Source organism: Castanea sativa, chromosome 6 (genome assembly GCF_040712315.1).
Source record: "Castanea sativa cultivar Marrone di Chiusa Pesio chromosome 6, ASM4071231v1".
Taxonomy (NCBI): Eukaryota; Viridiplantae; Streptophyta; class Magnoliopsida; order Fagales; family Fagaceae; genus Castanea; species Castanea sativa.
The window spans coordinates 10,697,274-10,709,328 of NC_134018.1; the positions used below are offsets into that span (position 1 = coordinate 10,697,274).

The 12,055-nt window shown below is 34.1% G+C and overlaps 1 protein-coding gene across 4 annotated transcripts; it reads left to right on the forward strand.

Moving 5' to 3' along the window:
* The first annotated feature begins 1,111 nt into the window (after positions 1–1,111).
* Positions 1,112–6,176, forward strand: LOC142638786 (1-acyl-sn-glycerol-3-phosphate acyltransferase-like). 4 transcript variants are annotated; one of them, XM_075812849.1, is made up of 6 exons: positions 1,112–1,435; positions 2,121–2,495; positions 3,803–3,952; positions 4,764–4,862; positions 4,942–5,034; positions 5,604–6,176. In XM_075812849.1, exons 2-6 carry the CDS (start codon positions 2,175–2,177, stop codon positions 5,859–5,861), a joined length of 921 nt encoding a protein of 306 aa, XP_075668964.1. In that variant the 5' UTR covers positions 1,112–1,435; positions 2,121–2,174; the 3' UTR covers positions 5,862–6,176. The 4 variants fall into 4 exon arrangements, with proteins under 4 accessions (XP_075668964.1, XP_075668967.1, XP_075668966.1 ...); XM_075812851.1 differs by lacking the exon at positions 1,112–1,435 and adding an exon at positions 1,585–1,708; XM_075812850.1 differs by lacking the exon at positions 1,112–1,435 and adding an exon at positions 1,862–2,019.
* Positions 6,177–12,055: the final 5,879 nt, after the last annotated feature.

Here is a 12,055-nt window from a genome sequence, read left to right on the forward strand (position 1 = left end):
TCATCATTTTTTATTATTTATCTCAACTGCCTGGCGCGCACTCTCTCTCTTCTGTTCATTTCTGATTCATCTCTCTCTTCTTCTGTTCATTTTTATTCATCTCTCTCCCTCTCTCTCTCTCTCTCTCTCTCTCTCTCTACCCATTTCAGATCAACCCTCCGTCTTTGTTTCTCGATCCGATCCAGCTCCGATTAGATCCGAGCTCCGTCTCTGTTTCTCGATCCGATCCAGCTTCGATCCGATCCGAGCTTCGTCTCTGTTTCTCGATCCAATCCAGCTCCGATCTGATCCGAGCTCCGTCTCTGTTTCTCGATCCGATCCAGCTCCGTCCTTTGTTTCTCAATCTAACCGAGCTTCGATCCGATCCTTGAATTTGGTTTCTGTTTTTGTTTATTTTTGGTTGATTTTTTTGTTGATTTTAGTTTAATTTTCTGTTTATTTTGTTTATTTTGGGTTGATTTTTTTATTATTTTGGGTTTTTGTTTTTGAATTTGGTGGTGATGGTGGGTGTTGCTAGGTTGCGGAGGTGGGTGGTGCTGTTGTGGTGGTGGTTGAATAAATGGTCGATGCTCAGTGGTTGATGGGTTTTGTCCCGTTCAGTGGTTGAATAAATGGTCGATGCTCGGTGGTTGATGGGTTTTGTCCCGTTCAGAGGAAGAGGGAGAGGGAGAGAGACAGAGACAGAGAGAGAGAAGTCAGATGGAGAAAGAAGAAAGGTGAGAGAAAAAAATATAAAATAATAATTTACACAGCTACAGTAACCGTGTATATTTACACGGTACTGTAGTAATTTGAACAAGAATGTAAAATATCCACACTTATGCACTAACTGACGTGGGCTGTTTTTTATAAAAAATATGTAAATTTAAACATTTTTATTATTATACACACTTATACACCAACCGATGTAATTGCTCTAAATCAGTAAATGCAACCAAAATTTACCTCTGTATGCAAACCCGGTTCTCACTCACCAACATGGCAAAACCGCAAATACAACGCAACAGTCTGACCTTTAACCGAAAAAAGAAAAACGCAACAGTCTGACCCAATAACAATAGCCCCACGTTTTTATTGCTATATAAGAAAGAGCCAATAAATGAACTCCAACAATTTTGTGACACAAATTTTGGTTCTCTCTCTCTCTTCACTCTTACTAGAGCCACAACTACAGTTTCTTTGTTTGGTCTTGGTCTTAACTAGTTTGTTCTTTTCACTATTTCCCACAAACACTGCTACTTACTACCATATCCCATCTAATAAGATTGCCTAGTACGCTACTACGCTTTTCCCATTAGGCTTCTCTGTCTCTCTCTTTTTATCTATCTTATTCTTCCCCTCGGTCTCTGGGATTCAGTGGACAAATCCAAAGACTTCCTCGAGAGTTTTATGAGATATAGGTCGAAGCCAAAGTCATATTTGCTAAGAATGTTTGGTGGGTTTTCTTGTCTGTCATAAAAAGCTTGAACTTTCGGGTCTGTTTGGCTGCCGAGAAAACATTATTAAAAAAAAAAAAACTTATATGGCGTTGGCGTGTGTAAACTATAAACTCAACCCAACCCAACTCAGCTAAAGCCATGCGTGTTGTAGAAAAACCTTACGTCATTTTGAAAGTTGTATTTTTTTTTTTCCTGTCTTCTCGGAAACTGAAGTATAACTTTTCATTTTTTCCTTCACTTCCTTGGCAACTAAGCGGAATCTTAATAAGGTTCTTCTTTTCTCAATCAGTTTTCTCATTGACCCAGTTTCTATTAGAGTTTAAAAACATATAGTTATCGTATAGTTTAAGGCTTTGGTACTTGCTAGCTATGTTTCCTGAACTCTCTCTTTCTATATAGAATAAGCAATGTTTGTTTGACTAGGATACGGCTTTTGGAAGCTTTTTGGTTACCTACATAACTTTGAAAATCTTTGATTTATTGGGTATATAGTTTTAAAACGAAGTCTTCAGCTTTATTGGATCAATTAATTTTTCAAAACTTGGTTTTAGTTTTCTGGGAAACGAAAGGAAAATACAAGGTTCAAATTTTCTCCACTTTCTTAGCAGCCAAATGGTTTGTTCTCTATTATAGTTCACATTTTGTTGTTTTTACAATCTGTTCTGTTGTTGTCCTGTTCAGGTACTCTCTGTATCATTTGTAATCAGACCCTGCAAGGAATTTAATTGTTGATACATGGAGAACGGTGGAACTAGTTCTTTTATGAGGACTAGAAGATTGGAGAGCTACTTCAATGCAAGCTCTGGTCTTAGTGTGAAGGAAACAGTGAAAAGTTCGGTGAAGGAAGAATTGGAGTTGAAGCCAAGGACAGATTTGTATGCGGATAATGATGGATGGGTTTCAGTGTTGATATCTTGGATTAAAATTTTCATATGTTTCGTAACGATGATGTTTACGACATTCGTTTGGGCGTTGATCATGCTGGTGCTTCTACCATGGCCTTATGAGAGGATTAGGCAGGGGAATATATGGGGACATGTGACTGGTAGATTGATGGTAAGGTACCTTTTGATTTTATGGTTTATGCTAAGTTTGCTTGTGCTGAAATTTTGAAGTAAATAGCCATGGAGTTGAAGTTTTTCTGTGTTTCTTAATGGTTGAGTAGAGCATATTAAAGAATAGGGAGTATAGAAGAACAATATTGGGTATTTTTATTATTTGTTTGGTTGCTGAGAAACTTGAGGCAAAGGATAGGAGATTTTGTATAATGCTTTTCTTTGTTTTGTTTCCATAAGACCCAAAAATCGAGCCATAGGGTTGTATTAGGCTAATATGATTGCTCTCTCTCTCTCTCTCTCTCTCTCTCTCTCTCTCTCTCCCCTTTTTTAATTCCCACTGCAATATCACCAGCCCCAGAAGACTAGAAGAGTTGTTGGCATTGACTTTGTGGTCATGATTTGGTTGCTGTTTTATCCACATTAGCTTTCGGTCTCCCAATTTCATTTGCTAAAATAATGCTCCTTTCATGTACAAATGTAGAATTTATTAGCAACCATGTAAAGATTTATAAACTGTTCTCCTCAAGGTGAATGACCTATGGATTGCATACAATAAGTTAATGATTCCATTTAATTCATAGTCGTACAGATTTTGCGAGAAAAGTTTATCCATATATTTCATGATAAATGAGTGGCTAGATGCCCAAGGAGAGACTATTTTTCTAAACTGTTGAATGCTGAAAAGTCGAAACATTAATTATAGTGATCATGGAATGGACCACAGCATGGCATTGATTTTAGGCTGTAGCAGTTTGAAAAACAGAAAATGCTCAGGCGGGTGGCAAGATAGTGACTTCAAACCAAAAATGAAAAGAGAGTTAACAAATTGTTTTCTTCAACATTTATTACTGAAAAATATATATACCTCCCGTTTCACATGCTAGACACAAAGACAACTTGTCTAAGGAGCAGCTTACAGTGGATGTGTTCTTAAGTAATAAGTACTCTATATTTTTTTAACCTAACTCAAAACTCTATATCATACATTGCATTGAGGAAAGATATGTTCAATGAAATAGAACTGTACACAGAACAATACCATGTAGAACTAGTGAAGTAGGGCGGCGTACTGCATTCTTGAAGATATGACAATGCAGTATGAATATGACCAGAAAACATGTGACCATAACGTCCTAGGTTTCAATTCTGATACTACTCCAGAAGCATTTACTGATACTTGAATAGTACTCATCAATAGTGATTTTGCTGTTCAACATATCCTATATTAGTTTCTGCAGTTTATTTAGTTGGAGAATTTGAGGGGTTTTGTAGTAGATAATTAATGCTTCAGAACATTGATCGCAGATATGGATCCTTGGGAATCCTATAAAGATAGAGGGTGCTGAATTTTCTAATAAGAGAGCCATTTATATCAGTAATCATGCATCTCCTCTGGATGTTTTCCTTATAATGTGGTTGACTCCCACAGGCACTGTTGGCATTGCCAAGAAGGAGGTATGTTCCATTTTTTTAGAATAAACATGGCAGATCTTTTTTCTGTATTTAAAATTTTTTTTTTTAATTCCTTCAAAATAAAATTTTTATGTATCACCGTTAAGATTAGCTGTGCCTTTTCATGGAGCTGCTCATGTGAAATTGTGAACAAGCAAGGTTCCTCTTAGTAAACATCTACATCCCACTCAAGATACTCATTTCTTGCTGTCATGTTTGATTGATCAAGGCCTGGTTGTCGTCAATTATGGTTCCTTCCCATCCCAACACAAACTGGAAATAGTTCTGTTTTGTATCATATAAAATATGAGTTTGAATTATCAGGTTGAAGATTATTCTTTGCAAGTTAAGCAATTGTACTGTTTTGTTTTTCTTAATTGCTATTGGTGACAGTTAAGATTGGATGTAGGAGACATGGCCTAAGGAAACTTGGTTACACCAAAGTCTACCAAAATCCTAAAATTAGCCTATGTAGTTGCAGTTAGTTATACAGCAGCATGTTGCTTCTCCCCCCCCCCCCCCCCCCCAACCTTTTTTTTTTTTTTACTTTCTAAATCCATTCCCAGTGACAGTACATTGTGAAAAATGGATTTGTGCCAGTAAAAGCTGTGGAAAGTATTTTGATTTGATAGTGTAATCTCCAAGTGCCTCTGGCTTGATTAACTATATATTTATGCAAAGGTGATTTTACTTGCTAGTTGCCTTATGGTACGTTTATCTTTATTTTGCATATAGTCATTGTGCCTATACCACATTTGCATACTTTCTGGGAGGGATTGATGAACTTCAGTAACTTAATAGTTATTTGATGCAGATAATATGGTATCCCCTATTTGGACAGCTTTATGTCTTGGCAAATCATCTTCGCATAGATCGCTCCAACCCTACTGCAGCCATTGAATCCATGAAAGAGGTGTCCCTTTTTCCCCCACATTGTCTGTCATGCTTTTTTTTTCCCTGTATATCTAACTTGTGATCCTCATCATGCCCAGGCAGCCCGAGCAGTGGTGAAAAACAACCTGTCTTTGATCATTTTTCCTGAGGGTACCAGGTCCAAAAATGGACGATTACTCCCCTTCAAGAAGGCATTAATTCATCCCTTGTTTGATCACATTATTTTCCTCACATTTATTATATAATTCACATTATTTTCCTCACATTTATTATATAATTCACATAGTGGAATTGGTGGTAACATTGTGCATGACATTAAGTGGCAGACGTCACGTAGGGGTATCCAAGCCAATGTACTAAGCACTGGACTTGGGCCTTTTCTTTGAGTATTGAGCAAATACTTAAGTAATAAATAAAGTTGTAAGGCTACTAGGACCTCCCGTTTTATTAAATTTAGTGCATTTATATAATGGAATGCAACACATGATGACATACGACCTTCGTGTCAAATTTGGCTTACCTTTATTTGGATGATAAATGTTGTGTTGATCTTGCTGATATAACCATAGGCAAAAATAAAGGAGCGAATTCCATATAATATGATGGTTATAACTAAATGATAAAAGAATGATCTGTTGACCATTTACATGTATTATTTCTTCATTTATGTGTATTCTTAGGCTATGTAATTGATGTGCCCACTTTCCTGCTTGTGCTCTATATTAAAGCATATTGCTAACATATCACTTTGCCCTCGCAGGGCTTTTTTCATTTGGCATTGCAAACAGGGCTCCCAATAGTTCCGATGGTCCTGACTGGTACTCATCTAGCATGGAGGAAGGGCAGCTTACATATTCGACCTGAACCTCTAAACGTAAAGTTTCTTCCTCCAATAAGTACCAAGGATTGGACAGCTGACAAGATTGATGGCTACATTAGGATGGTACATGATTTGTATGCCAAACACCTTCCTGAGTCTCAGAGGCCTCTTCCATTAGAAAGCTCCAGAAATAGTTGAGCTGCTGAGGTACCTCATCTTTGTGATCGTTCAAGTCTTAGAAGGAAATCTCATGTTGATTGCTGCAATAAGCATAATTTAATCAATTTTGAGAGTGGCATGAATGTTAGTGTAGTATACCGCTCATACTATTGCAATAAGCTCAGCTTGCTTGTACAAGAACCATTATTGACTAGATTTTCTTAGTCTTGTAAAACTAGGTACGATCAGTTTCAGTGTTGAAGTGAATAGTATCACCATCCCATTGCTCTTGTATATTGGTTTGTATAATTTTTTTTTTTCTGTCATTTCAACTAATAGCAAAATCCATTTTCCACTCGAAGTTCACAGCTTTCATTAATGGTTATTCTTTTATGGTGAAAGAAAATGGCACAAATTAACATCCCATTATCCCACCAGATTAGCCTTGCTATTGTTTCAGTTCAAACACTACTTGATGATGAGAACTGGTATTTAGAATCATATGCTATACAAGCATTATTAGTTTTTCCATAATTTGTTACTTCCATCCATCAAACGGTGTCATGGACTCATGGCGGACCTTGAAGTTCGCATTTGTCATACATGATATTGCAACATGGAATATTCTTAAGGATAAAAGAATGAACTGCTCTGAGCTTACAGTTTGGAATATTCTCCAAGGATTTTTTAGTGGCACCATTCAGAGTAAAAGTACAAAACTGAAGTGAAAGACAAAAAAACCTTAGAACTACTCTTTATATCTTATCATAATGAAAATGAACTCTAGAGTACCATTCTTGTGATAAAGCTCAATACCCCGCATTTACCTAGCAAAAAAAAAAAATTGTGATAAAGCTCAATATTGAAAGAGATTGCCCGAGGCCCTAAAAGTTAAAATCCGCAATACAAGGTAATGTTGGTCAATTCCTCTCCAAAAAAGAAAAAGAAAAAGGTAAGGTTGGTCAAGAAAATTACTCTTTATTCTTTCATATTTTTATCTTTTCTGTTTACATCAAAAATTCCAAACTTACTGCTAAATTTAACCTATTCATTGCAAATAAGTAGAAGAATGTCTACATTCAAGTCTCAACAAAAAAAGGGGTGGGGTAGAAGAAAATGAAAAAAAAAAAGGGGTGGGGTAGTACATTGTAACAAAAATAAATGTTTTTTTTTTCTTTCACATTTCATAAATCCATCAAAGTGTTCGGTTATCTTATTTTCATCTTAGAAAGAAAATGTACATCATTTTAAAAGATCATATTTTTCAAGGGACAATTATAAATTTGTCCAACTTATTTTTAAGGAAAATAAACCAATCCAAATAACTATACCAAACAAACTTGCCAAAAAATCAAGAGGGTCTACTTCCAAGTAATGCATATATGAGACAACAAAAGGTACATGTTTTAGTAAGTGTGAATTTAATTTCTATCTACGTATCTCACAATTTGATTCGTATATTCCAGTTTCTATATGCTGCTCTTCTTTTGGGGTTAAGGTTAAGTGATCAATTATTATATAGTGTGTGTATATATGTATAATGTTTAAATTTGATCATGACTGTGTTAAAGTCAGCAGGTAATCCGCAACAAGCCACGTGCTAAAAGCATATTATCATGTGGATCCAATACTAAGGGTCACAATCACAAATCACAAGCATGAAATTTTGACAACTAAAAAAATATATAAATTGATCATTTAATTAATAAGAGATTATTCATATTTCATAATAATCATAATCATGTGGCCCTATACAGAATTATAAAACATGAATGCTGTGGACCTCATTTATTGACAAAAAAATAAAGAAATTTGTGGAAGTGGTTGTTGTTGTCATTGCTTTAACTAGTTTATGATTTCGATGCTATACGCCTATACTTTTTTAGGAAGAAACATCCAAGGAAGTAGCTGAGGTATGTTTTATAATTGTGGGGAAAAAAAAACATACAATGTTTCCAATTTCACTTGATAACAGCATTTCGAAAATTCATCCAGCTACTAGGTCCAACATAGTCTCAAGACCAGCTAATATGGACCCTCTGTTGTTATGGTAGATTAAAGTGTAAAATTCAAAGAGACCCTCCTGAATAACTTAATATAGAAAACACCCTTTGTGTTATAAAATCAATTTTTAAATTTTGCTATTTAGAATAACACAATGACTCTTTGTTTAAAATTTCGTCATCATTTCATCATACAAAAAATATCACGTAAAAATATTTATTAAATAGAAAGTTTAGTTATTGTACACTTGTTTTTAGCTCACGTGATGACAAAAAGTCAGAAATATAATAGAACCGTCGATTATACTATTATAAATGCTATGAAGGTTTGGAAAATCAAAAGAGGCCTCTTTGATAAGGACCCATAAAACAAGGGGTCTCTTTGTTTTAACCCTAAATTTTATGTCGAAGTCAGTCCATATTTTGAATCAAAATACTTGGATTTGCTAAGATAGGTTCTCAAGGCAAGTATAAATTAAAATACCTATGCAAATTAAAAAGTCTTAAGTGCATCCACATCAGTAAGTGGAAACTCTTCTAAAATACAAAAACTCTCTCATTTTACACATTTTGGCCAAAAAAACACCCACATCAGTAGGTGTAAACCAGTGTAAAGTTGTGCAAACATTTTTATGAGCTACAATAACTGTGTATATATACACGGTTACTGTAGCTGTTCTATACATTATTATAATAATTTCTAATTTCGCTCCTTTTTTCTCTCTCCTCTCCAACTGCAAAACGATCTTCCTCATGATTTGCTTCTCCCTTTGATACACACACTCCCACAGACAAAATCAAAAATCAACCACAAAATCAACAACAAAATCAACCAGAGACACTACAAAACCAAACACACCCACAGACGGACACACCAACAGAGACAGAGAGAGTGGATCGGCGCTGTGGCGGATCGGCGTTCTTCTCGCCGTGCTTGGATCGGAGTTTCAGATTGGAGTGCTTGGATCGGCGTTCTTCTCGCTGTGCTTGGATCGGCGTTCTTCTCGCTGTGCTTGGATCGGAGTGCTTGGATCGGCATGCTTCTTGCCGTGCTTGGATCGGTGTTCTTCTCGCTGTGCTTCTCGCTGTGCTTGGATCGACGTTCTTCTCGCCGTGCTCCTGCTTGGATCGAAATTTCAGAGGAGGGTTTGGATAGAGATGAGTTTCAGAGAGGAGTGAAAATGAAGACTAGAATAGTCTGAGTGGAGTGAGTGGGATAGGGGAAAGTGAGGAAGATATTAAGTGGGGTAGGTGGGAAATAATAAAAAAATGAGAAAAAATATTATTTTAATAAAAAAGTGTGTATAATAGATAAACTGATGTGAGTGTTTTGTAAAAGTGATGGTGTAAAATAGAAAAAGAAGGGTTTTAGTGTAAAATAGACAGAAAATTTTAACGAGCTGGTGTGGATGCTCTAAGAGGTTTAAACGTTTCTTGTGCAAAATTGTTTAGAACATTCTACCAAATATAGCTGTTATAAAAAGTCTTAAGTCATAAGTAACTTTCTGTGTCATTTTTGTAACTAGCAATAAAAATCAGCAATTCATCTAATTTTCCATAAATTCTTTGTATTAATATTATGGTCTCTCTCTCTCTCTCTCTCTCTCTCTCTTAAATTTCTAAACTATATAAAGTAAGTATAAGATCCATTGTTGAATGAATCGGAATTGTACTTTATTTTACAAAACTCCTGGGAATAGAGATGAAGTGTTGCACTTGACCCATTTTGTTGTTGTACCTTTGATATGATTTGTTTCTTTGGAAAATAGAAATTGGTTGGCTCATGAAAGCTCTAATTGTTACGTACCCTACCCCAATGAAGTAAGAAGAATAGTCAACTCTCTCAAGGCCTCTAGTACTATGTAGTTCTTGAAGGAAATGGGCCAAATGGCTATAAGCTGATAGAGTCCTTAATCGGTGACATCAAAGCCCATATAACTGTTTTTTATGATGATCCAAGCCTTGCTTGTGTTGGGTAATTGTTTCCCTCTATATGTGGACCCAAGCCCTGCCTATATTGTGTAATTATTTCCCATTTATATGTTCGGTAACCATTTTTGTTCATAGAAAAAAAATTATATTATATGAATAAAACGTAAGATGATAAGATTAGGCCCACAACAATTTCACAACACTCAATTTGTCTGTCACCTCACATATAGGTCATTAGAACAAATTAAATTGCAAGTTGTGATCGGCATATACAGTGGTTGGCAAATTGGGAGATTGTGAACTGATATGAATTTTGTTTTTAATTTTGTAAATTGGAATGCATTCATAGATGTGAATTTTTATTGTGACAGTAGCTTTATTGATGAAAAAAATTTAAAGTGTGACATTACTTAATTTCTTTTTATCATTATTTATTTTGTCTCTACGGAACTTTTTTTCATGGAAGGAACTTATATTTTAAATGACAATAATGCTGGCACAATACACTTTCTCAGAATTCTTGGAAATTTTTTGAAAAAACAAAATTCAATTTCAAACTAGTTTAAAAAAATATCCTCAAACCAACAACGTAATGATTTATAAGACTATTCATGATATGATTAAAATTATACATGAATGGTTTCTTCAATTGTCATATAATCAATTAATAGAAAATAACTTTAAACCTATTTGAAGTTAAACTTTTTCTTTTGTTTTTCTGAAAATATATGTACTTCTTTTGTTTTAAATAGAAAGACTATTGCCTCTTAAATTATTTTATTTTATGTTTTTTTGAACTTATTAGAAATATTATCATATAAATACCAAACCCCTCCTCTTTGGGACTTGTACTGAGGTATAAGGAGTGATACCATTCAGCTCAACTCACCCAATGATATTGTCTCTTTAAGATTTAAACAGGTGTAATTGAGGACAACATATGCTGCTATACGTACATGCCACACGAGATTGTGAGTCGTGATCACTGACAAGAAAGAAAATTTCACACTATATAGTAATATCACTTACCTTAATAAAGTTATTATGTTTTTTTGTTTTGTTTTTTTTTTTTTTTTTTAAGGAAGTCATTCTATTTTTGTTATGAGAAAAAAAAATCATTTTGTTTAAGCTAAATCAAAAATTGCACTCTTTAACTTTTTATTTAAAATTCAATCTAGTCCTATAATTTTACTTTTAATTAATTTAGTTCTCTAATTTTTTTTTCAGGGGTTACTAACAGCACAATTTTAATGGAGAATAATGGGAGGACTGCACTAAATAAAATTAATTAATTAAAAAAGAAAAAAAATTGTAAACTTTTTCAATGACATTCTGCAGGCACCCCCCTCAAAAAAGAGAAAAAGTCCAAAGAAGAAGAAAAAGAGTAAAAAAATATGAAAGGTCCCGTCACTTTAGCTGAAAATTTTTGGGTGACTCGAAGTTTGTTGTCATTGGTTACTGTCTCACTGGTCAACTTCATGCAGTATTGCACTTCACTTTACTTTACTTTCTCATTTACTAATTAATTACTGCTACAGTTGGTGTGTTAACAGAGAAAAGAGAAGATTGGTTTAACATAATAATAATAAGTGTACCTTCTTTTGACACAAAGACAGGTACAACCTTTTTATTGGCAAGTTAAAGAAAGGTACTTTTACTACCTTCTTTTGTCATACTTTTCATTGTTTTCCTTTTTGTAATTGTTTTTATAGCTTTCAATTTCGATGCCTTCCTCCTCAAATGTATAGTGTGATACTAATGTTGTCCAATCTTTGGTAGAAACTAGAAAGGAGAATTTTCATTCAAATTCTCTTTCTTCTGTTATAATTAGGAAAGAAAAAAGAAAAAAGAAAAAAGAAAATGTTTACCAAAAGAAAAAAAAAAAAAAAACTATAAAGTGTAGCACTGCTTATATTTAGAATTTGATGTAATTACCAACCATGTATGTAAGTAATGCTTGGTCATCATCAATGAAAAGATTACTTTTTTTCTCTTTTATAAATATAATACAGTAATTATAATGAAAATAGAAGATTTAAATCTTAGATATTTTTGTTAAAAATGTCATAAATTACCAATTAAAAAAGTTGTAACTTATAAGACTCTTGGTGACCGGTGTTTTCTCTTTAAAAAAAATGTTGTGATTATGAATTTGAGTTGTTACTTATTTAGTATTAGCTTACCATAAATAAATAAATAAAAGAGAAAGAAAAAACCATTCATAATAGTATTGAAATTCTTGCCATAATTATTGCATTCAATATCTAGAGTTTTTTTTTAGTGCATTTTGAACAACAA